The sequence below is a fragment of the Phyllobates terribilis genome, unplaced genomic scaffold (genome assembly GCF_046119375.1).
Source record: "Phyllobates terribilis strain yellow unplaced genomic scaffold, ASM4611937v1 Scaffold_12__6_contigs__length_324123572, whole genome shotgun sequence".
Classification (NCBI taxonomy): domain Eukaryota; kingdom Metazoa; phylum Chordata; class Amphibia; order Anura; family Dendrobatidae; genus Phyllobates; species Phyllobates terribilis.
Window position 1 is genome coordinate 164939103 of NW_027362772.1, and position 25913 is coordinate 164965015.

The 25913-nt window shown below is 49.9% G+C and overlaps 1 protein-coding gene across 1 annotated transcript in view; it reads left to right on the forward strand.

Annotated features, from left to right (window-relative positions):
- Nucleotides 1-6054: 6054 nt before the first annotated feature.
- The window catches only part of LOC141171743 (immunoglobulin superfamily member 1-like), a 251260-nt gene continuing 231401 nt past the window's right edge, over nucleotides 6055-25913 (forward strand). The window contains exon 1 of the mRNA XM_073655388.1: nucleotides 6055-6130. Within this exon, the coding sequence (XP_073511489.1) occupies nucleotides 6103-6130 (28 nt within the window). The 5' untranslated portion in view covers nucleotides 6055-6102. The remainder of the gene's footprint in view (nucleotides 6131-25913) is intronic.

Consider the following 25913-nt stretch of genomic DNA (forward strand, 5'->3'; position numbering starts at 1 on the left):
TGCCGCTCGGCTATAGACGGACACAGACGGGGTGGACAGCGTGTCCAGGTGGGAGTTGACAGTCTGCAGATAGGACAGGATAGTCTCCTGTTGGGATCTCTGACGTGAGACCTCCTGGTACAGGTCAGAGAGCGATGGAGCCTGGGGGCCACGGGGTTCCATGGCCTGTGCAAACTGTTACGGGTCTGGGTGGTGGAACCTCTGTGTTTCGGTGCAAAGAGGGACCAGAGGGGCGTGAATAAGTGCATACTCGGCCCGACCAAGGTCACATGGCGGCTTAGTCGACTCCGTGAACCAGAGAGGAACCGGGCAGGTGGACCAGGTGCCAATCTGGGACCGACCTTGTGTGAGAGCAGGTGACTCCCATGGGTCAAATGGCAGGAACTGACCAGTACAGAGGATGAGCATGGCAGGAAGGCTGACGGGTGGACCGGGTAGATGAGCAGGCTGGTTCGGCAGATAGCCAGACTGGTGCTCCGGGTAGGCAAGCTGGCGGGCATGACAGGTAACAGACAGGTGCTCCAGGTAGGTAGGCTGGCGGGCACGGCAGGTTACAGGCAGGTGCTCCAGGTAAGCTGACTGGCGGGCAAAACAGGTAACAGACAGGTGCTCCAGGTAAGCAGGCTGGCCGACACAACTGTAGACAGACTGGAGGACAGAACTGTTAGAAAGACAGGCGGGCTGGACTGACAGACAGACTGGCAGGCAGGACTGACAGGCAGCGGGACCTGAGGGCTGGAGCAAGTGTTTAGCACACGGAACCACAACCTTGCACAGGCACCTCCATATTGGAAGAGGGAGGGAGCACGCGCACCCTAAGCACGGAGCCCGGGAAGCTGTGCGCGCCACAGCAGCAGGGGAGCGGGAGGACACCGGACCTGGACCGCGGCGGTGAGGGGAACGGCGTCTCTGCCCGGCAAGAGGCAGAGACGTTGCTACAACAGTTAACTCTGTCAACCCTAAACAGAGGAACTCTGCAGCCTACATAAGGATAACATAGACAATAGTATACAGGTCACACAAGACAATACATAACAAGTCTGCAGAGAGGGTGTTCGACATCTTCTCCACCTTTACACACAGGAAGACCTGTCAGGGGGACCTGTAATTGACTTGTGAAAGTACTTGCCCCTGGGCTTAACCAATGTGTCTTTCTTCTTTGTCAGCTCCTCCTGGAAGCATCTTGCAAGTCAAGTATAATTTTAGCTTTTCTGCTACCAGAGGCAAAAATTAAAATGGCACCCTCACCTCCCCAAAAAAGCAACAAAACCTCAAATATATGGGTTACGTACAGTACATATATACCTATATTAGATAAACTGCAAACATTATATAAGGCATACATAAATATATGCCAATAGTGAATAAACTGCATACATACTTCTATACATAAATAAATATACCGTTTATCCTCGGATGCACATTCAGTTAAAGTGTATTGTGACGCAAACACACATGGGATCACCATGCCACAATACATGCTGCCGGCCAATCAGAGATCAGCAGCTGACTTTGGCGTGCATGTGACGGGGCACATGGCAGTGACGTCATACGCCAAAGTCAGCTGGCCACTTCACAAGAGAACGCATGTGACGGGGGAGCTAAGGAAAGGTGTGTATTTATTTATTTTATTTTATTTAAAAAAAACAAACAAACAGTGGCCATACTAGTATATGGATGACTATGGGGGTGCAGTAAACTTTATGGATGACTATGAAGTCCATTATACTTTATGAATGAATATGTGGTGCATTATACTTTATGGATGACTATGTGATGCATTATACTTTATAGGTGTCTATGGGGGTGAATTATACTTTATGGATGACTATGGGGAGGCATTATACTTTATGGATGACTATGGGCTGAGCATTAAAATTTATGTATGACTGTGGGCTGTGTAGTACATTATATGGAGGACTATGGGGTGCATTATCCTTATTCTATGGAGTTCCATGACATCTACAGTGCTGGCCAAAAGTATTGGCACCCCTGCAATTCTGTTAGATAATACTCAGTTTCTTCCTGAAAATGATTGCAATCACAAATTGTTTGGTATTATTCTCTTCATTTAATTTGTCTTCAATGAAAAAACACAAAAAGAATTGTCCTAAAGCCAAATTGGATATAATTCCACACCAAACCTAAAAAAGGGGGTGGACAAAAGTATTGGCACTGTTTGAAAAATCATGTGATGCTTCTCTAATTCGTGTAATTAACAGCACCTGTAACTTACCTGTGGCACCTAACAGGTGTTGGCAATAACTAAATCACACTTGCAGCCAGTTAACATGGATTAAAGTTGACTCAACCTCTGTCCTGTGTCCTTGTGTGTACCACATTGAGCATGGAGAAAAGAAAGAAGACAAAAGAACTGTCTAAGGACTTGAGAAACCAAATTGCGAGGAAGCATGAGCAATCTCAAGGCTACAAGTCCATCTCCAAAGACCTGAATGTTCCTGTGTCTTCCGTGCGCAGTGTCATCAAGAAGTTTAAAGCCCATGGCACTGTGGCTAACCTCCCTAGATGTGGACGGAAAAGAAAATTTGACGAGAGATTTCAACGCAAGATTGTGCGGATGGTGGATAACAGAACCTCGACTAACATCCAAACAAGTTCAAGCTGCCCTGCAGTCCGAGGGTACAACAGTGTCAACCCGTACTATCCGTCGGCATCTGAATGAAAAGGGACTATATGGTAGGATACCCAGGAAGACCCCACTTCTTACCCCGAGACATAAAAAAGCCAGGCTGGAGTTTGCCAAAACTTACCTGAGAAAGCCTAAAACGTTTTGGAAGAATGTTCTCTGGTCAGATGAGACAAAAGTAGAGCTTTTTGGGAAAAAGCATCAACATAGAGTGTACAGGAAAAAAAAAGAGGCATTCAAAGAAAAGAACACGGTCCCTACAGTCAAACATGGCGGAGGTTCCCTAATGTTTTGGGGTTGCTTTGCTGCCTCTGGCACTGGACTGCTTGACCGTGTGCATGGCATTATGAAGTCTGAAGACTACCAACAAATTTTGCAGCATAATGTAGGGCCTAGTATGAGAAAGCTGGGTCTCCCTCAGAGGTCATGAGTCTTCCAGCAGGACAATGACCCAAAACACACTTCCAAAAGCACTATAAAATGGTTTTAGAGAAAGCACTGGAGACTTCTAATGTGGCCAGCAATGAGTCCAGACCTGCATCCCATAGAACACCTGTGGAGAGATCTCAAAATGGCAGTTTGGAGAAGGCACCCTTCAAATATCAGGGACCTGGAGCAGTTTGCTAAAGAAGAATGGTCTACAATTCCAGCAGAGCATTGTAAGAAACTCATTGATGGTTACCGGAAGCGGTTGTTCGCAGTTATTTTGGCTAAAGATTGTGCAACCAAGTATTAGGCTGAGGGTGCCAATACTTTTGTCTGGCCCTTTTTTGGAGTTTTGTGTGAAATGATCAATGATTTGATTTTTGCTTCATTCTCTTTTGTGTTTTTTCCTTGCAAGCAAATTAAATGAAGAGAATAATACCAAAGAATTTGTGATTGCAATCATTTTCAGGAAGAAACTGAGGATTATCTGACAGAATTGCAGGGGTGCCAATACTTTTGGCCAGCACTGTATGTATGCCCCTGGTGAGTATAATGGATTATTTTCTTCTATACATTAAAGAGCAGTGGCAGAATGGGGGCATATACCAAAAAGGGAGTAATATACCAGGGTGGGGCACATTATAATGGACATATAGCAGAATGGGCGATATATATATAACAGGATGGGGCCAAGATGAGAAACATATATACCAGGATGAGGGACATATATACCAGGATGGAGAACATATATAGAGTGGGAAAAATACAGTAAGTATTTGATACACTGTCGATTTTGCAACTTTTCGCACCTACAAAGAATGGAGAGGTCTGTAATTTTTATCGCAGGTACACTTCACCTGTGAGTGACAGAATCTTAAACAAATATCCAGAAAATCACATTGTATGATTTTTACATAAATAATTTGCATTTTACTGCATGAAATAAGTATTTGATACAATAGAGAAACAGAACTTAATATTTGGTACAGAAACCTTTGTTTTCAATTACTGAGGTCAGACGCTTCCCGTAGTTCTTGACCAAGTTTGCACATGACGCGCCCCTGGGCCTGCTGCGTCGCGCGGGGAAGCTTACCCGGATCCGGATCAGATGGGGGTGGTAGTCTCGTGGCGGTGACCCGATCCGTGCCCAGGGAGTCAAACTGAGTGGCAGTAAATTAGCAGTAGACGTTGTTTAAGTGTCGACTACGCCACCCGTTGAATGCAGCTTTAGGGCTGCTGCTGCAGGACAGTCCGCTGAGGCCGGTGGTCTGATTGTGCAGCGTAGATGGTATAATCCCCAACGGGAGGGGTATGGCCTCAGAGAAGCAGATGTGGATGATGGAGGTAGTGATAGTGCAGCAAGGAGACTCAGAAACGTATGATGCAGTTTCAGGGTGTTTACTCACTGATGTTGCTTTAGTCACTTCGGCCGGGAGTGACCACCCGAGCCGTACTGCGTCCACCAGGTGCGGGACTCGGCTAACCCCCAGGCAATTCCGGAGCGTGGTCCTGAGCTCCCCTCTCTCTCTCCGGCCGTCCCCACCAGGGATCCACCTTTGTCCGGTTCCCTCGGGTCTCTCAATGGCAAAACCTTTTATGGCTTTCCTGACCCTACTCGTGGTGTACCTTCCTGGTGGATGTGGTGAGGGTCGTGGCAAAACTTGACCACGACCTCCGGTTCCTGACTAAGGATGTTTTGCCTCCGTCAGTTTGGGATCCGGTGCCCTCTTCTGCCAACCCTTCACCCTTTTGGTTCACTCGTGGGATCTCGGGGTTCCCTTTTGTTCTTATGTCTCCGGGCCTCTCTTCCTCCTTCTCTCTGCTTCAGGCCTGGCCCTGGAGCTGGGCCCAGCCGGAGCCACAGCTCCCTGTCAGCCCTCCTGGCTGAACTCTCTCCTGGACTCTCTGACCCTGTTCCTAAGATGGTGCCCACCATATATACTCCCTCTATGTGTGAGCCCAGGTGACTAGCACCCAATGGGCTCCTACTTCTATGCCCAGAGCCCCTCCCCTATCTGCCCCTACACTACTGGGATGTTCCTCCCCCCTCCCACTCCAGCCAGGGACAGACGCTGTCGTACCTGCACATCTACTTGGTGGGAGTACCGTTGTTCTGTCCCCCGGAAATGGGATGAGTGTAGTGCATGCAGCTTGCTGAGCTCAGTTCCACACTCCATCCTTACCCGGGAATGGAATACCACACCTCTGGTTTGAGGTGTAATACCCCTGTAGCAGCCGAGTCCTCGGGGTGCTACACACACACTGCAGCAGGGATTTTGGCGCACTTCTCCATACTGATCTTCTCCAGATCTTTCAGGTTTCGGGGCTGTTGCTGGGCAACATTGAGTTTCAGCTCCCTCCATAGATTTTCTATTGGGTTCAGGTCTGGAGACTGGCTAGGACACTCCAGGACCTTGAAATACTTCTTACGGAGCTGATCCTTAGTTGCCCTGGCTGTGTGTTTTGGGTCATTGTCATGCTGGAAGACCGATCCACAACACTTTTCTTCCCCATACTGTTCCCTCACACTCCCTCCTCTGTCATACTGTCCCCTTTCACTTTTCTCCCCCCATAATGTCCCCTCACAGGACTCCCCCAATAAAACTCCTGTTTCTTTGGCTGCATCTTACAGCCGACCACCTCCTTTGTGATGCAGGAGTGATGTCAGCAGCATGATCAGCTGACCGGATCATGCTGCTGATGTCCTGACCTGGAAGTGCAGGTGGTCAGAGCTCCAATTGCATTTACAAATTCCCCACTCGTGCCCCCCATCCCCAGATGCCTGAAAGGGATCAAAGGCTTTTCTACTATATTAGTATTACAAATGACATATAGTGGGATGGGGGGTGGGGCCGAATCTCTTACAGATTTTGGATTAGTGCCCTAAAATTTCAGGTTACTCCTCAAACAGTGTATCACATGTACAGTACATTGCAACACTTCTAAGAACACATCATTTCATCACTGTTTACTTACACTTTCTATTCAGTAGTTATTAGGACAGCAACATCCTCAAAGCTGGTTTCACCATGATTTTTATCTTTCTGCACTTTATATGTAAGTATTATTAGTGTTATTTTATAACGTATGTGATAATTATTATGTTAATGTAATTATTTACAGCATCACCTGTTTGTGTTTTTAATGTGTCCTTTGTAGCTAACATCTAAAACATGTTTAAGGACTGTCTATAACTGGTTTACCCAGTTTTATTATTTTTTTGCCTTATTTTAAGAATTATAGCTGCATTGTATTTTATGAATTATAGCTGTTCTTGTATTTTTCAATAGCGCTATATAATTTATTAATTTTTATACATTTTGGGAGTAGGGATTTTTTACACTTTGTAAAGTTTATGTGTGGCACCCCAGGGGTCTGGTTTCCACAGTAATAGCAGTATTACGTCTGTGAGCAGGTGGGAGGTCTCCTGGGCAGGAATCCTAAGCATGCCACACCTCCTGCCCAGTCCTGGGAGGGGAAGAACTTCCCCTACATAAACTGGGGCTGAGGCAGGGTTAGAGAGAGGAGTTCCAGACAGAGACGGAGTCTGGTCTGGACACGCAGAAACAGGGACAGATAGACATCAGGAGCTCTGTAGGAGCCAAGGAGAAGCGCCAGAGGCTGGAGCTGTGCAGAGCTCGCCCTGGGAGAAGGTACTAAAACCGGACACAGGAGTCCGAGGCTGTGGGGACTAAGATATACCCAGCAGCAGAATCCATCCGGCAGGGGATTCCAGGTCCTCTGGCCATAAAAGCCCGGAGGCTCAGTCACAACGAAGGGACCAGCACCGCCATCCCGGAGCGGAGGCTAACAGGAGGCCCCAGGTCACCAGCCATACGGGTGAGCACCACACGGTATACCCAGGGACGTGGGCTACTTGTAACCGCCGAAAGCAGGGTAGCCAGGAAGGGTACAGACTAACGGGAAGGCCTACAACTCCACCTGGCCAGGGGAACTCCGGCTTACTCGCAGACTAACCAGGCCCCAACTACTAGCCAGTACTCCCAGGGGAATTTGCCTTGTACCATCAGTAAAGGCCCTGAACTGTACCCTCGCGTCTCCGTGCTTCCTTGTCGCACCATTAGTGCTGGGACATCCACACCATCACACCCAACATCACCCACATCCGCTGCCCTGAGGCCATACCTCTCCCGTTGGGGGTTATATTAACATTGCTGCACACCTATACCACCGGCCTCAGCGGTCTGCCCTGCAGCGGCGGTTTCATAACCGCATTCAACGGGTGGCGTAGTCGGACACTAATACCATCATACCAATAACTGCCACTTAGTTTGACCACCCTGGGCGTGGACCGGGTCACCGCCACACGAAGACTACTACCCCCATCGGATCCAGCTCCGGGTATCCCCCGCGCGCACGCGCGCCGCACTACAGCACTGGCCCAGGGGGTGAGTCAACTTTGGCGTAGTCGGCAGGATTACGTGCCCGCAACCACCGGGTACTGCGTGCCTGAAAAAAGAGACTTTTATACTTACCTGTGGTGAAGTTTCCCGCCGTCCGGAGTCGTTTCCCGTCATCTGGAGCCGATTCCCGCCATCCGACGCCATCTTCTGCCTTCTTCCCGCCATCCGTGGAGTTTTCCCGCCATTGGACGCCATCCTGAGGGCGCTGCGCGGGAAGAAGAGGGGCGTGGACTCCGAAAGCCCGCGAGAACTGAAGCCCCGCCTCACGTCCGGACGTTGCGTAAGGTCCTGGAAGGAGCCCAGCAGACGCCGACGTCACAGGAGCGCGACGGAAGGTCCTCAACCCTGACGATCCACTGCGGAGCCGCGGCCTACGGAAGAGGATCATCGCAAGGTAGGCCACGGTCCACTAGGGGGGAGGAGGATGTCGGATACGGAGGAGAGCTTCACCCCCACAGCCGCCGCCAGCGCCACCGCTGCTGCGGTCATGCCTTTCACCATGCCCTATATCCCGGGGGCAGCCTGGCTACCCCAGTACTCAGGGGAGTCACATACCCTAAATGACTTCAGAGAAAGGCTGGATAGCCTCTTCCAGGTGTATCCCCTCACGGAGGCGCAAAAAGTGAGCATCCTGGTGGCCCAATTAATCGGGGCAGCCCAAAGGGAGGTAAAGTCCTGGCCACCTGGGAGGAAGAGGACTGTCAGAGACATACTAACCCGGCTGAAAGACACATTTGACACCCGCACCTCAGCCGAAATAAAACTAAGATTTTATGGGTGCAAACAACGTGCACATGAGAGTATAAGAGACTATGCTCTAAACCTACAAGAGGCCCTGAGAGCCATTAAGCAGGCAGACCCTGACAGCGTGGGAAATGAAGATAAGCTGTTGACTGAACAATTCATTGAGGGTCTACTGTGCAATGCCCACCGAACCCAGTTGCGGGCAATGGCCTTACAGGACCCTGACCTGGACTTTGCACAGTTCAAGGACAGAGCCATCCGGGTGCTCCGAGAACCGGCACCAGGTGGCGCTGTGACCCACAGGCGCCCTGCTATCACTTATCACCAGGAGACGGCGCCCTTGTCTGCAGAGCCTGTGGGAGCTTATGCGCAGGCTTTAAACAGTGACCCGGCTACAGACCTGCACCATCAGGTCCAAGAGCTAACTAAAAGCGTTGCCGCGCTAACCCGAACTGTGCAGTCTTTACAGGTTTCTACTGCAGGAAAGATCGAGCTGGCATCCGGACCGGAGGACATCCCGTGGCGCCGACCAAGGAGGACCCCACCGGCCAGAGGAAGACCCAGCGATCGATACAACGAGGACGGACGACCTATTTGCCGCCGCTGCAATCAACCCGGACATGTGGCAAGGTACTGTCATTTAAACGGGCACAACCTGGGGTAGAGGGCCAACCCCCAGGCATAAGACCATCAGGCCCATCAAACTGGCGTGATAAATACGTAGGGGGACGTCCAATCTTGCCTGTGGTACTGGATGGCATTCCTATGAGTGCCCTACTAGACACTGGGTCACAGGTCACCACCATCCCGTACGTGCTCTTCAAGCAGTACTGGAATGATTCGGACATAACCCGCTACCCAGACGACGACCTGAGAATCATTGCCAGCAATGGTCAGCCCGTGCCGCAGGTGGGATTCAAGGAGGTGACCATTAAAATCGGTAAAGTCGAACTGGCGGCACAAGGACTGATTATAGTGTACATAGACCGTCATGAGAGTCACCCTAGAATCACCCTGGGAACCAATGTAATTGAAAATTGTCTTGCAGAGGTGATTCTCATTTTACAGCAGGTTGCCAAGAACGCCAGTTCCGGCCAGCAGCGTGTGCTCCAAAAAGAGATCCGGGCACTGATGAAGCGGCAACAGGTGGAACTATCTGGTGGTGAGATAGGTAGCGTGAGAATGTGTGACCCGTTCCCTATTGCCATGCCCCCAAAAAGTGAGATGATGATTTGGTGCCGGGCAGCTATTGGTCTAAGAGGTAGAGACTACCAAGCAATGGTAGAACCCGTCTACTCAGACAGTAGGCCCACCATTTTGACAGCATGGGGGGTGGTCGATGTACGCCATGGGAGGGTGCCCGTTCGCATCATAAATATCAGTGAGAGAGAAGTACACCTGCCCCGGTATGCCACGCTAGCTAAATTGTTCACCATAAACCAGAATTCTGTACAGGCCGTGGAACCCTTGCCTCCATCTCAACCAGAGGAAGGTAACGGCTCTAAGAAACCAGTGGAGGACTGGTGTCAGCAACTACATCTGGGTGCTGACTCCACTCCCTCACACCAGAAACAAGGAGTCTATCGGGTGGTTCAAGAGTACGAGAGAGTGTTTAGTAAACACCCGTTAGACTTCGGGCGAGTAAAGGGGGTAGAACACCACATCCCCACGGGAGACCATCCTCCCATAAAGGAGAGATACCGACCCGTACCCCCTGCACACTAACAACACGCCAAGGGGATGCTTAGAGACATGAAGGAGGCTGGGGTAATCAGGGACAGCTGTAGCCCCTGGGCAGCTCCACTAGTCTTAGTGAAAAAGAAGGACAACACTATGAGAATGTGTGTAGACTACAGGAAGGTCAACCGTATCACACACAAAGATGCGTACCCGTTACCAAGGATAGAAGAGTCCTTAGCTGCATTAAAATCTGCTAATTTCTTCTCTACTTTGGATCTCACTAGCGGGTACTGGCAGGTTCCTGTAGCAGAGGCAGACCGAGAGAAGACCGCATTCACCACCCCGATGGGTCTCAGCGAATTTAACTGTATGCCGTTCGGGCTCTGCAACTCACCAGGAACCTTCCAACGGTTGATGGAATGCTGTCTGGGACACCGGAACTTCGAGACGGTCCTGTTATACCTGGACGATGTCATCGTCTATTCCAAGACCTACGAGGACCACCTGAAACACCTGGCAGAAGTGTTCGAAGCTCTGGCAAACTACGGCCTAAAGGTGAAACCCTCCAAGTGTCACCTCCTGAAACCAAAGGTGCAATACCTGGGACACGTGGTGAGTGCTGACAGAGTGGCTCCTGACCCTGATAAGATCACCGTGATTAAGGACTGGCCAAGACCCTCCAGCATAAAGGAAGTGCGGCAGTTCCTCGGGTTGGTAGGCTACTACCGAAGATTCATTCCCGGTTTCACCAAAATGGCAGCCCCTATGCAGGACCTCCTGATAGGTCAATCTCGAAAAGCCAAAAACCAGAAGCCGCCCTTCAGGTGGGAAAAGCTGGAAGAGGAGTCCTTTTGCCAGCTGAAGATGGCCCTCACGGGGGATGAAATCCTGGCATATCCAGACTACAGCCAGCCCTTTATCCTCCACACGGACGCAAGTAACATCGGGCTAGGAGCCGTGCTGTCCCAGATCCAGCAAGGAAAAGAACGGGTAATCGCTTACGCTAGCTGAAAGCTACGACCCACCGAGAGGAACCCTGAGAATTATAGCTCATTCAAGCTGGAGTTCCTGGCAGTAGTGTGGGCAGTGACCGAACGTTTCAAGCATTACCTTGCCTCCTCCAAATTCATCGTGTACACGGATAACAACCCGTTGACACACCTGGACACTGCAAGGCTCGGTGCTCTGGAACAGAGATGGATGGCTCGCCTGTCCAACTTTGAATTCACCATCAAATACCGGGCAGGACGCTCAAATGCCAACGCGGATGCCCTGTCTAGAATGCCGAACTTATCGGACGTAGGGGAAGATCCAGAAGATCTGGAAGAAGTTGAGCTCCCTGCGTTCCACCGTCATGGGATTACCCTGTATTCCCACCGTGTGAAGGACAGGCACTCCGCGACGTTCAATCCCTTGCCCCACTACAACTGGGCGGAGACGCAAGACAGTGATCCTGCAGTCCGTCTGGTGAAGGAAATGCTGACCCAAGCCGATGCCAGTCTGGACCCAGACGCCCCAGAGGAGACTAAGCAACTGTGAAAGGAGAAAAGTAGGCTGTTCCTCTACAGGGAGAAGTTGTGCCGGAGAATGGTTAACTCTCGAACACATGAGTTGACTTGGCAGGTAGTGGTCCCCAGACGAGACGCGGCTATGATTCTGGAGGCGTACCACAACGGAGCAGGACATTTCGGGTGGAAGAAGCTGGAGTTCTTGTTGCGTGAACGGTTCTACTGGGTAGGCATGAGAGGAGCCATCGAGAGGTGGTGCAGAAACTGTGGACCGTGCCACCCAAGAAGGAAGGACCGTGCCAGCCAGAAGACTCCCTTGCAGCCCATCATCACCCGACAGCCACTGGAACTGGTAGCCCTGGACCATGTGAAACTGGCTCCAAGCAGATCTGGGTATGTCTACGCCCTCACAATCGTAGATCATTACTCCCGGTTCCTGGTGGTGGTCCCGGTCAAGGACTTAACGGCTCAAACAGCAGCTAGAGCCTTCCAGCAGCACTTCTGCCGTCCACACGGGTACCCGGACCAAGTGCTGACAGACCAAGGGCCAGCCTTCGAAGCGGAAGTCTTCCAGGAGTTCTGCAACCTGTATGGCTGCACGAAGATAAGAACAACGCCCTATCACCCACAAACTAATGGACTCTGCGAGAAGATGAACCAGGTGGTGATAGACCTCCTGAAAATATTGCCCCTGGAAGAACGCAGTCTGTGGCCTGAGAAGCTGCCTGATCTGGTGGACCTATACAACCACATCCCTGTAGGTTCTACCAACTGTACCCCGGCTTACCTAATGAGAGCGAGGCCTGGTAAGCTGCCTATCGACCTGGATATGGGAGTCCTGACGCCCGAGGACACCTCGCCAGAGGCAGACTGGGATACAGGACGGCAGCAGCAGTATCGGAAAGTGCAGGAGAGCGTGGAGCGAAGTCTGTCTCAAGCTAGAGAAAGGCAAGAGAGGACTTATAATCAGTATGCTCCCGCTGTTCCCCTGGTACCTGGAGAGCAGGTCTTGAAGAGGAAAAGACGGCTCCACAAGTTGGACGACCAGTGGGAGAAGGACCCGTACACCGTACTGCCATCAAGCCATGAGAACCCAAAGATTTGCGTGATCAGTAAGGATGGAGGAGAAACCACAGCCGTTGTCTCCAGAGACCACCTGAAGAAGTGTCCCGAGCAGCTGCAAAACCCTGAAGACGAAGATCAAGAAAACCCTCGACCCGCAGAGGAAAGGGAAGAAATGATCAGGACTGTACTCGGAGACTTCCCCCGGTCTTGGACACAAGTAAACGGTGCTGTCGTGGTACCCATCCTCACCTTTCTCCAGCCAGCCCCGCAAGTGCCTACAGAGGAACCAGTAGAGTTGGAAGAGCAGCCAGCCCAAGAGGCAGAAGAGTCCACACCAGCAGTACAGGAGGATCAACCCTCTGCTAGTAGTGAGCCTGCCGTGCCCCTAGTGAGCCAAAGAGTGCGCAGAAAGCTGCCCAGCCTGCCCATAACACCTCCTACACCCTGTAGTGCAGGACCAGTTAGTGAGCTCCGTAGGTCCACTAGGGTTACCAGAGGCCAGATGCCCGTACGTTGGAGAATCTAAGTTGGCTAGTTGCTTTAACTATTTTATGTTTACCTGTTTTGTTGTAGCCGTTGCTAATTATGTTTTTCAGTTACAGATTTCTTTATATGGACTGACAGGTTATGGACAGTGAGTAACCGGAACTCTGTTGTAAATATGTTTGGAGCGTAACCCAGGAATGGACTAAAGACTGTTAAAGACTCGGGGCAGGACAGACCCCTACCTGGTTACGGCTCCCTGTTCTTTGGTGAAATGGACACCCTTATTGCTTCCCGGTTACGGACACGCCGTGACCATCTCATGTATTTAATTGTTATTTATTATACCCTGTTATGTTTTAAAAAAAAAAAAAAAAATATGTTTAGTCCGGGAGTACTAAAATTTCACTAGGGGGGAATGTGGCACCCCAGGGGTCTGGTTTCCACAGTAATAGCAGTATTACGTCTGTGAGCAGGTGGGAGGTCTCCTGGGCAGGAATCCTAAGCATGCCACACCTCCTGCCCAGTCCTGGGAGGGGAAGAACTTCCCCTACATAAACTGGGGCTGAGGCAGGGTTAGAGAGAGGAGTTCCAGACAGAGACGGAGTCTGGTCTGGACACGCAGAAACAGGGACAGATAGACATCAGGAGCTCTGTAGGAGCCAAGGAGAAGCGCCAGGGGCTGGAGCTGTGCAGAGCTCGCCCTGGGAGAAGGTACTAAAACCGGACACAGGAGTCCGAGGCTGTGGGGACTAAGATATACCCAGCAGCAGAATCCATCCGGCAGGGGATTCCAGGTCCTCTGGCCATAAAAGCCCGGAGGCTCAGTCACAACGAAGGGACCAGCACCGCCATCCCGGAGCGGAGGCTAACAGGAGGCCCCAGGTCACCAGCCATACGGGTGAGCACCACACGGTATACCCAGGGACGTGGGCTACTTGTAACCGCCGAAAGCAGGGTAGCCAGGAAGGGTACAGACTAACGGGAAGGCCTACAACTCCACCTGGCCAGGGGAACTCCGGCTTACTCGCAGACTAACCAGGCCCCAACTACTAGCCAGTACTCCCGGGGGAATTTGCCTTGTACCATCAGTAAAGGCCCTGAACTGTACCCTCGCGTCTCCGTGCTTCCTTGTCGCACCGTTAGTGCTGGGACATCCACACCATCACACCCAACATCACCCACATCCGCTGCCCTGAGGCCATACCTCTCCCGTTGGGGGTTATATCAACATTGCTGCACACCTATACCACCGGCCTCAGCGGTCTGCCCTGCAGCGGCGGTTTCATAACCGCATTCAACGGGTGGCGTAGTCGGACACTAATAACATCATACCAATAACTGCCACTTAGTTTGACCACCCTGGGCGCGGACCGGGTCACCGCCACACGAAGACTACTACCCCCATCGGATCCGGCTCCGGGTATCCCCCGCGCGCACGCGCGCCGCACTACAGCACTGGCCCAGGGGGTGAGTCATATGGATAGCCTAATTAGCATGCTTTTGGGGAACATATCATTTATAGAATAACATTTCGAAAAAATACTTGAACAGGGCTGAAAAATGGTAAACTTTTAATCTTTTTTTTCTGATGTGGATGAGTTAGATGAATACATGTATGATTTTTTTTCCCAGTTGGATAAAACACAATTGACAACGTTTTTCAAAGCTGTATCGGTGTCTTCATCAAGTGATACAAAAACCAATGTCTTTCACTTGATAAAGATGCCGGTACGGCATTGAAACACGTTGGGCATAAAAAATATCTTATTATCATTATGGTTGACGAATTGGTTAACTCCAGTAGCACAGCCCACCTAATGTGTTTTATCCAACTGGATCCTATATTTCTTGGAGGATTTATTCACCAGCCATGGGCGACAGCAGTTGTTTTCCTTCTTGCATACATGGGAGTTGTGCCTTCCACAGCTCCACCAGGAAAGCGTTAGCCAAGAACTTACCCACTCTCCCTCCATTGTGCACTCTGTTCCCCATATCTAGATTTCTTCTTTTTTTTCCGCCACTCTGTTACTTTTTTGTGTGGAACCTTGGGGGACGTTATTAAAGTATCTAGGGTGCACACAGAGGATGTTATAAATATATCTGTAAAAATTCAGGGGGCATAATTACCATCCATAGGGGAAACTGTTGGGGCATTATTACTCTACATAGGGACTCAGTGGCATTATTACTAAACATGGGAGACTCACGAGGCATTATTCTTACATAGGGTGGACTCAGAGGGCAATATTACTATATGTGGGGAACTTATTACTTTTAGTGGGACACTCAGGGGATTATTAATTGCTAAGGGGATATTCAGGTGCATTTTAAGGAGCACTCAAGGGACAATATTTAATTATAAGTGGGTACTTCAGAGACAGCACAATATAGGGGCATACAGGGTGTTATAACCATCAAAGGGTGTTCAAAGTGTGTGCGATATTTTTGGTACAAGAATACTATCAGGCTAAGTTTACACATATACGTTTATTTTGCAACTTGTGCAAAATTTGGGGCATTATTTTTTTAATTATTGATGGCATAACAACACATTTTTTAAATGCGAGTTTGTGCAGATGGTAAATTTCTTCTACCAAGGGTCAAAGACACAGATCTTCTAAACCAAAAACATCATTATTTCTACTGTAAAGGGATATACTGTAATTTATGTGAGTAACTTTCTGGATGCAGCAATATACTTCTTATCTCTTCCTTTTTTGTCTTCTCCTTCCCCCCACCAGCAAAATTTACAGATAAATTTATCTCAACTTCTACTTTTTTTTCTGTATAATGGTATTACACACTCCTTAACACTGATATGGCAAAACCAAGTAGAAAAAGTCTTAGGATTTTGGGAATCACAGGATGGATAGACAAGTTACTGGATTGCAAATGATGAAAAACTAGAAACAAGATTTTAAAAACATCTTGTTTTATTCAGTCTGGAGTATGAGAGACACATGCAGAAATCTCCACACTTACAGCCTCGGCTTCAATCAGTGAGGTTATTAATGATTGTCTGAAGAGGGTTCTATCATGCTAAATGCATCAAGATCTGCTGCTGGCAGCTTCCTTTCCAATTGCCGACCAATGACATCCCAGATGTGCTTGATGGGAGACAAAATTAGGGACTCTGCAGGCCATGGTAGCAGGTTTACGCCACACAGGCTGCTCACAGTTGTACAAGTAACATACGGCCTCTTGAAGACACTTTCAAGAAATGGCTTTGCCACTGATCCCATAACCAAGTCATTGTAACGCTAAATTGTTAGTGTACAATGAATCAAAACTAGAGGGATCCGGATGCCACCCAACACTATAATACTAGGAGTAGGGCTAGAGTGATGTTCCCTCCTGATGGCTCCTTCATTGACCTCAAGCCACATCTCTCAAAAGCTATCATGGTGCACAGAAAGCTTACAATCAGTGGTGAGGACAGGGTTAGAGAGAGCTCAGCAGTCAGAGATCTGTAACAAAGAAACCTCAAAACTGAAGCACCCAGTAAAATAAGTGATACATCCATAGGCGAATTATAATGAGGGCAATCCGGGCTACTGCCCGGGGACTTGGGCCTCCAGGGGGCCCGGGGCTCCGGGGTGTCTATGGCCAGATTGCCCTCATTATATGTGCGGCGCTGCGGCACATACTGGCAGACAGTGGCGGGGGGGCCCCCGGACCGCTCCCCCTGCAGTTGCGCACGGACGCTGCTTCTTCTCCGGCCGGGCCAGCACTGCAGCTGTTAACTTCCCTATGTGCTGGCCCAGCCGCGTCACTGCTAGGAGACACGGCCCTGTGCTCGGCCATGTCTCCTAGCTGTGATGTCACGCAGTGCGCACCCGGCCTGCAGTGCTGCACCGGAGAGGAGCAAGAGAACTGGAGCCGAGCCGGGGGATGGTGAGTTTGTGTGTGTCTGTGTGTGAGAGTGTGTGTGTATGAGAGAGTGTGTGTGTGAGAGTGTGTGTGTGTATGAGAGAGTGTGTGTGTGAGAGAGTGTGTATGTGTGAGAGTGAGTGTGTGTATGTGTGATTGAGTGTGTGTGTGTGTGTGTGCAGGCAGATATCATGGTGTGATGTCTGTTTATATGTATTTTTGTGTTTCAGATGTGTTTATGCGTGTATGTATATGTCTGTATATGTTTGTGTGTGCGTGACTGCGTGCGGCCTCCCGCTGTCTCGGGGGGGCACCATGCAGCCTCCCGATGTGTATAGATCGCACGTGCGGCCTCCCGCTGTATATAGATGGCGCTGTGCGGCCTCCCGCTGTGAATAGATGGCGCTGCGTGGCCTCCTGCTATGTATAGATGGCGCTGTGTGGCCTCCTGCTGTGTATAGATGGCGCTGTGCGGCCTCCTGCTGTGTATAGATGGGGCTGTGCGGCCTCCCACTGTGTATAGATGGCTATGTGCGGCCTCCCTCTGTGTATAGATGGCTACATGCGGCCTTCCGCTGTGTATACATGGCTACGTGCGGCCTCCTGCTGTGTATAGATGGCTACGTGCGGCCTCCTGCTGTGTATAGATGGCGCTGTGCGGCCTCCTGCTGTGTATATCTGGTTCTGTGCGGCCTCCTGCTGTGTATAGATGGCGCTGTGCGGCCTCCCGCTGTGTATAGATGGCTACGTTCGGCCTCCGGCTGTGTATACATGGCTATGGGGCGGCTTCCTGCTGTGTATAGATGGCTACGTGCGGCCTCCCTCTGTGTATAGATGGCGCTGTGCGGCCTCCTGCTGTGTATAGGTGGCGCTGTGCGACCTCCTGCTGTGTATAGATGGCGCTGTGCGGCCTCCTGCTGTGCATAGATGGCGCTGTGCGGCCTCCCGCTGTGTATAGATGGCTACGTGCGGCCTCCCGCTGTGTATAGATGGCTACGTGTGGCATCCCGCTGTGTATAGATGGCGCCGTGTGGTCTGCCGCTGTGTATAGATGACGCCGTGCGACCTCCTGCTGTGTATAGATGGCGCCGTAAGGCCTCCCGCTGTGTATAGATGGCTCCGTGTGGCCTCCCGCTGTGTATAGATGGCTACGTGCAGCCTCCCGCTGTGTATAGATGGCTATGTGCGGCCTCCCGCTGTGTATAGATGGCGCCGTGTGGCCTCCCGCTGTGTACAGATGGCGCCATGCGGCCTCCTGCTGTGTATAGATGGCACCGTGCGGCCTCCTGCTGTGTATAGATGGCGCCGTGCAGCCTCCCGCTGTGTATAGATGGCACCGTGCGGCCTCCCACTGTGTATAGATTGTGCTATGCGGCCTCCCACTGTGTATAGATGGCTACGTGCGGCCTCCCACTGTGTATACATGGCTACGTGCGGCCTCATGCTGTGTATAGATGGTTACGTGCGGCTTCCTGCTGTGTATAGATGGCGCTGTGCGGCCTCCTGCTGTGTATAGATGGCGCTGTGCGGCCTCCTGCTGTGCATAAATGGCTACGTGCGGCCTCCTGCTGTGTATAGATGGTTATGTGCGGCCTCCTGCTGTGTATAGATGGTGCCGTGTGACCCCCCGCTGTGTATAGATGGCGCTGTGCGGCCTCCTGCTGTGCACAAATGGCTACGTGCGACCTCCTGCTGTGTATAGTTCAATATGTGCGGCCTCCTGCTGTGTATAGATGGCTACGTGCGGCCTCCCGCTGTGTATAGATGGCTTTGTGCGGCCTCCCGCTGTGTATAGATGGCTACGTGCGGCCTCCCGCTGTATATAGATGGCTACGTGCGGCCTCCCGCTGTGTATAGATGGCACTGTGCGGCCTCTTGCTGTATATAGATGGTGCTGTGTGGCCTCCTGCTGTGTATAGATGGCTACGTGCGGCCTCCCGCTATGCATACATGGCTACGTGCAGCCTCCTGCTGTGTATAGATTGCTACGTGTGGCCTCCTGCTGTGTATAGATGGCGCTGTGCGGCTTCCTGCTGTGTATAGATGGCGCTGTGTGGCCTCCTGCTGTGTATAGATGGCGCTGTGCGGCCTCCTGCTGTGTATAGAAGGCGCTGTTCGGCCTCCTGCTGTGTATAGATGGCGGTGTGCGGCCTCCTGCTGTGCATAGATGGCTACGTGTGGCCTCCTGCTGTGTATAGATGGCTACATGCAGCCTCCTGCTGTGTATAGATGGCGCCGTGTGGCCTCCCGCTATGTATAGATGGCTACGCGCGGCCTCCCACTGTGTATAGATGGCTACGTGCGGCCTCACGCTATGTTTAGATGGCACCGTGCGGCCTCCTGCTGTGTATAGATGGCTATGTGAGGCCTCCCGCTGTGTATAGATGGCTACGTGCGGCCTCCTGCTGTATATAGATGGCTACGTGCGGCCTCCCGCTGTGTATAGATGGCTACGTGTGGCCTCCTGCTGTGTATAGATGGCTATGTGCGGCCTCCCGCTGTGTATATATGGCTACGTGCGGCCTCCCGCTGTATATAGATGGCTACGTGTGGCCTCCCGCTGTGTATAGACGGCTGTGTGTGGCCTCCCGCTGTGTATAGATGGCGCCGTGCGGCCTCCTGCTGTGTATAGATGGTGCCGTGCAGCCTCCTGCTGTGTATAGATGGCACCGTGCGGCCTCCTGCTGTGTATAGAAGGCGCCCTGCGGCCTCCCACTGTGTATAGATGGTGCCGTGCGGCCTCCTGCCGTGTATAGATGGCTACGTGTGCTCAATATTGAGTCATACAATTAATGTAAGGCTATGTGCCCACGATGCATAAATGCTCCTGATTTTTTTTTACGTTTCTGCATCTCCCTGGCAGAAAAAACACATGCTGATTTTACATGCATTTTTCCTGCCAGGGACAAGCGGAAGTGAAGCGTTCTTCACCTGTATTTCTGCATGCGGGTTGACAAACGCTTTCCAAGCGATTTTAGCATCACTTGGAAAGTGCTTGACAACTTGGTCACACTATATAAATCCATGCAACCGGCATGGATTTATATAGTGTGACCGTAAAAGAATGGTAAAAAATAAAAAATAAATATATTATTACCTTCTGATGGCCTGCCAACATCAGCGGTCGCGTGACCCATCACATGACTAAATGACGTCACGGCAGGTCCTTTTCAGACCATCGTGAGCTGCCGGCAAGCCAGGACGCATCGGATAAAGACACCGGGGGCCATCAGAAGGTAAGTATAATATTTGTTTTTTATTTTATTCTTTTTTTTTACAGGCACTTTGGTACCCGGGTCAGGAGGAGAGTCTCCTCTTCTCCACACCCAGGTACCATCCGCACATTGAAACGCATGGATTCTGCATGTACAGATGCAGTGATGCGGATGTCATGCGGTCCAATGCAAATCAATGGCAGCGAAAACGCAGCGCTTCCGCAAAATAATTGGTAATGCTGCGGATTTTTCCACAATGATAATTCGCAGCGGAAATTTCCGCAGCATGTGCACAGCACATGCGGATTATCATTGGGGAACATGGCAGACCTTCTACCAAGCGTTTTTTAAGCATCTCTGCAGCGGAATTGCTTAAAAAACGCATAGTGGGCACACAGCCTAAAAAAAATTATTATAATCAATATTGTGCCAAATTAATTTCACGTGAACTATCACATGATCTATCACAGGGGATCATGTGACATGTGATACATCTAGTGTGTGTGTGTGGGGGGGGGCGCGCCTTCTAAACTGCCCCGGACCCTTGCTACTCTTAATCCACCCCTGGATACATCGCTGGAATCAGCCCTTACATCATGTTTTGCTCAGTTTGGGTGGCAAAAATCTGGTGACAGATTCCTATTAATTGGATGTTCTAAGAGATAACAGCAATGTCTAAACACAGGAGATTTTTTTTAATGATTCCAAATGAGGAATAAATATGTTTAGTGTAAGATGTCAAAGACATGTAATAGTTAAATGGGCACTTAGAAAGGGGGCTGTATAAGAAAGAAGACATCTTCTTTAGAGATGAGCGTTGTTCTACTCGAACTGTTCGCCAAACTCAAATTCGAGCTGTTTTGGGCGGTGTTCGAGCCGTTCGGCGAACACGAACAATTTGAGAAAAATTCAGCTGTTCGAGGTTATGTTCGATAACTGTTCGTGCACCAAAATCATAACTGGATTTTTTCTCAGTAATGATGAAAATTAATGTTAATATGCAGTTTGAGTGTACAGCGGGGCGGGGGGAGGGGCAGGGGATGGATCTCTGCAGGAACAATGAAGATCTCCATTTTTTTTTCTCTTTCCCGCATTTACAGTGGGGAGGTGCAATCTGTCAGCCTATCAGCAGCGCACACACGGAGCGAAGTGCTTTTTTTCACACAAGCAAGGGCATGTGTCATTGGCAGTGTATGTCACATGTCCTTGCCCTATAAGACCAAGCCATTTTCCCCGTCGCCACCATTTTCTCACTGCTGCAGCTGCATGTTAGACGGCACCGCTGTTGCTGTGTGCGCTATACCTTGTTAATTTCAAGCCAATTTTCGCACAAATCTACAGATAGCTTGGGAGTAGGGAATAGTTGTGATTGCAGTCCTTTTAAGGACTAGGTTACAGCATTTCCTACGACTTTTATCAGGCAGGTCTGTGCTCTTAAATAGATAGATTGTGGGAGTAAAGACTAATTGTAATTGGAGTCCTTTTCAGGACTAGGTTACATCAGTTCCTATCAGTTTTTGCCAGGCAGGTCTGTGCCAGTGCTGTGCAAGTTTTTTTCACAGCATTTGGCTGAATCTAGCAAAGCTAATCCTTTTTGGCCTATTGCAGAGTGTGTTAGTCAGTGGAGTAGCCTATCTGTGTTGCAAGATATACCACCTGTGTATAGAATACCAATTTTTTTACTGCACCTAGTGAAGTAAAATCTTTTGGGCATAGCATCATTCTATTAGTCCATCTATACTGACCTCCATCAGGTTGCAAATTGAATATAATTTTTTTCTGCATCTAGCTCTGAAAAAATATTGGGCTTCTAGCTGTGTGTGGGACTTGTTGTATTAGTCCATCTATACAGACCTCCATCAGGTTGCAAACTGAATATATTTTTTTCTGCATCTACCTCTGAAAAAATATTGGGCTTCTAGCTGTGTGTGGGACTTGTTGTATTAGTCCATCTATACTGACCTCCATCAGGTTGCAAACTGAATATATTTTTTTCTGCATCTACCTCTGAAAAAATATTGGGCTTCTAGCTGTGTGTGGGACTTGTTCTATTAATCCATCTATACAGACCTCCATCAGGTTGCAAACTGAATATATTTTTTTCTGCATCTACCCCTGAAAAAATATTGGGCTTCTAGCTGTGTGTGGGACTTGTTGTATTAGTCCATCTATACTGACCTCCATCAGGTTGCAAACTGAATATATTTTTTTCTGCATCTACCTCTGAAAAAATATTGGGCTTCTAGCTGTGTGTGGGACTTGTTCTATTAATCCATCTATACAGACCTCCATCAGGTTGCAAACTGAATATATTTTTTTCTGCATCTACCTCTGAAAAAATATTGGGCTTCTAGCTGTGTGTGGGACTTGTTGTATTAGTCCATCTATACTGACCTCCATCAGGTTGCAAACTGAATATATTTTTTTCTGCATCTACCTCTGAAAAAATATTGAGCTTCTAGCAGTGTGTGGGACTTGTTCTATTAATCCATCTATACAGACCTCCATCAGGTTGCAAACTGAATATATTTTTTTCTGCATCTACCTCTGAAAAAATATTGGGCTTCTAGCTGTGTGTGGGACTTGTTCTATTAATCCATCTATACAGACCTCCATCAGGTTGCAAACTGAATATATTTTTTTCTGCATCTAGCTCTGAAAAAATATTTGGCCTTCTAGCAGTGTGTGGGACTTTCTCTATTAGTCCATCTATACTGACCTCCATCAGGTTGCAAATTGAATATAATTTTTTTCTGCATCTAACCCAGCCAATAGTTTTGGCCTAATACCACAGTTTGGCCACTCAGCTCTGCTCGGTTCCCATCCATTGTTTTTTTGTGCAAACAACTCCAGAGTTGTTAATTAGTTAACCACCAAAATGAGTGGAAAAAGGCCTGCTGCTGGTGGAAATGGGAATAGGCGTGTTGGGAAGGGGAAAAAAGGTTGTGTCCGTGGGGTAGGTGTTAAAGCAACAGTAACATCTGCAGAAGAAAGACCATCTTCCAGCCAAACTAAAATGTCTACTTCTTTTAGCGGACAATGTGATAAGATCCCTTTCTTACGGCCACGCCAATCGCTACAAATTCCAGATGAGGCACAAAAACAGCAGGTGCTTCAACGGATATCAAGTGCTCCTTTAAGTGGGCTCTCCTCCACATCAACTTCAACATCACAAATACTCCAGTCCTCAAAGGTGTCACCCCAATCGCACTTGCTTCCTCACAGCTCCCAAATCTCCAGCTGCCCGTCTGAGTATGAGGTAGAACAGATGGTTGAGTCTGCAGAGCTGTTTACTCATACTATAGCCTGGGAATCAGAGGTCGACTCCAGCGCTTCTGTGAATCCAGACGAGGAAATGATCTGCACTGATGCCCAGAATCTTTATGAGTCGGATCCAGGACCAGACGCAGAAGGTTCTGACCATAATGTAGACCCTCATTCCCAAACTGTAACTCCTGTTGGTGGAGAAAATGAGGAAGACGATGATAAGACTCAAATACCTGATTGGAGCGACAACTTTAGTTTTTTGTCAGGGCAGGAACAGGTTGGCTCTGAGGACGACGGGTGTGATAACGCACAGGGTGATGATGATGAGGTTGGAGATCCCACTTACTGTCAACCCACAGTCAGCCAAGAGATGAGGTCAGCAGAGGAGGTGGAGGAAGATGCTAGTGACGACGAGGTCAGGTTGTGCCTTCCTGGACAGAGACGTAGTACTGGAAGCACGTCAACAACTGCATCCTCAAACACAACTCTGCCTCTCACCACAAGTCGTGGTGGCTCTTCAGGTCGCATGGGTGCTAAGCCTTGCATAGCCTGGGCATTTTTTCAGATCGATAAAGATGACCCAACTCGTGTTATCTGTAACATTTGTCAGCAAAAGCTAAGTAGAGGCCAAAAAATACATAGTTTGAGTACTTCATGCATGAACCGGCACATGGACATGAAGCATAAGTTGCAGTGGGAAGCTCAGTGTGCTACAATGCGGCCTAGCCGGCCGGGCCAACCACCGTCTGCCATATCTTGTGCATCCGCGGCCTCTTCATCCTCTGTGACTGGGGGGACAGCAGTCACACCTGTTTTGGGGCGCAGACCTGCCACCTCTTTACCCGCAACAGCCAGCGTGAATGGCAGGTAATCATTTTCTTTGGAGGTGGTAACACCAGCTGGTGTTGAGCGCTGTCCGACATCGATAGCACCACCTTTGGATCAAGGCAACCTAACATGTCCGCCTGCATCTTCCTCACAGACCGGCAGTTTGCCGGGGACACCCTTATCAACCCCGTCTAAGCACAATAGCCAGCCCTCGGTCCCTCAGATGTGGACAAGTAAAAGACCATTTCCTCCTAGCCATGAGAAAGCTAAGAGGTTGAATTTCACCATCTGCAAGTTCTTGGCTACAGAAATGCTGCCTTTCCGCCTGGTGGACACAGAGGATTTTCGAGACCTTATGTCCGTCGCAGTGCCCCAGTACCAGATGCCCAGTCGGCACTACTTCTCAAAGAAAGGTGTGCCTGCGCTCCACCAGCATGTTGCACACAACATCACCGCTTCTTTGAGAAACTCTGTGTGTGACAGGGTGCATTTCACCACAGACACTTGGACGAGTAGGCATGGACAGGGGCGTTACATGTCGCTGACTGGGCACTGGGTAACTATGGTGACAGCAGGACAAGGGGCTGCTGTCCAAGTCTTGCCGTCCCCACGAGTTGTGCGTCAATCCTCTTTATGTCAAAGTTCCTCCACTGCTTCTGCCTCCTCAACCTCCTCTCGGTCTTCCATCTGCACCCAAGGCCTGTCTGGTCATGCCACAAGCTTTCTAACTGCGCAGAAGGGATCCTGCACACCTCCTTACTATGCTGGCAGTAGGGCTCAACGTCATCAGGCGATTTTTACATTGAAATATCTGGGAAATGTGAGTCACACAGCTGAGGAGTTGTGGTCAGCTCTGGAGAACCAATTTCATGAATGGTTGTCTCCACTGGACCTGAAACCAGGGAAGGCCGTGTGCGACAATGCTGCAAACCTGGGTGCGGCCCTTCGCCGGGGCAATGTCACACACGTGCCTTGTATGGCTCACGTGTTGAACCTGGTTGTCCAGCAATTTTTAGCCCACTATCCCAGACTAGATGGCCTTCTGCAGAGGGCACGGTCGCTGTGTGCTCACTTTCGCCGTTCGCATCCCGCAGCTCAGCGACTTACATCTCTACAGAAGTCGTTGGGCCTGCCACTTCACCGGCTAAAATGAGATGTGCCTACCCGGTGGAATTCAACTCTGCACATGTTGCAGCGACTGTGGCAGCACCGACAAGCCCTGGTGCAATACGTTCTGATGTATAGCCTGGGCCAACGAGATCCAGAGGTGGGGCAAATCACGCTGGAGGAGTGGTCTCAGATCAGGAACCTATGCACCCTTCTGCACAGTTTTGAAATGGCGACGAAGATGTTTAATGCTGACGATTCCATTATCAGCATGACTATTCCGGTGATTTACATGCTGGAGCACATGTTAAACAGAATTCGGAGTCAGGTGGTGGCACAAGAGGAGGTGGAGGAAGTAGAGGAGGAGGAGTTGTATGCGGAAGGGCTAACATCTGCAAGGTCCAGACGGTCGGCAGCACCAAGGCGGCAGGCATGTGAGGGTGGGGGAGATGGTTTTACCAGGGCGCATGGTAGCAGCCAAACTAGTGAGGAAGGTGCAGGAGCCCAGGAAGAAGTGGAGGACGAACTGATGGAAGACTCATCAGATGAGGGAGACCTTGATCACATTTCTGTTGTGCGAGGTTGGGGGGAGAGGACAGAGGAAGGAAGCATGATTGTTACCTCGCCACCAACACAACAGGGACTT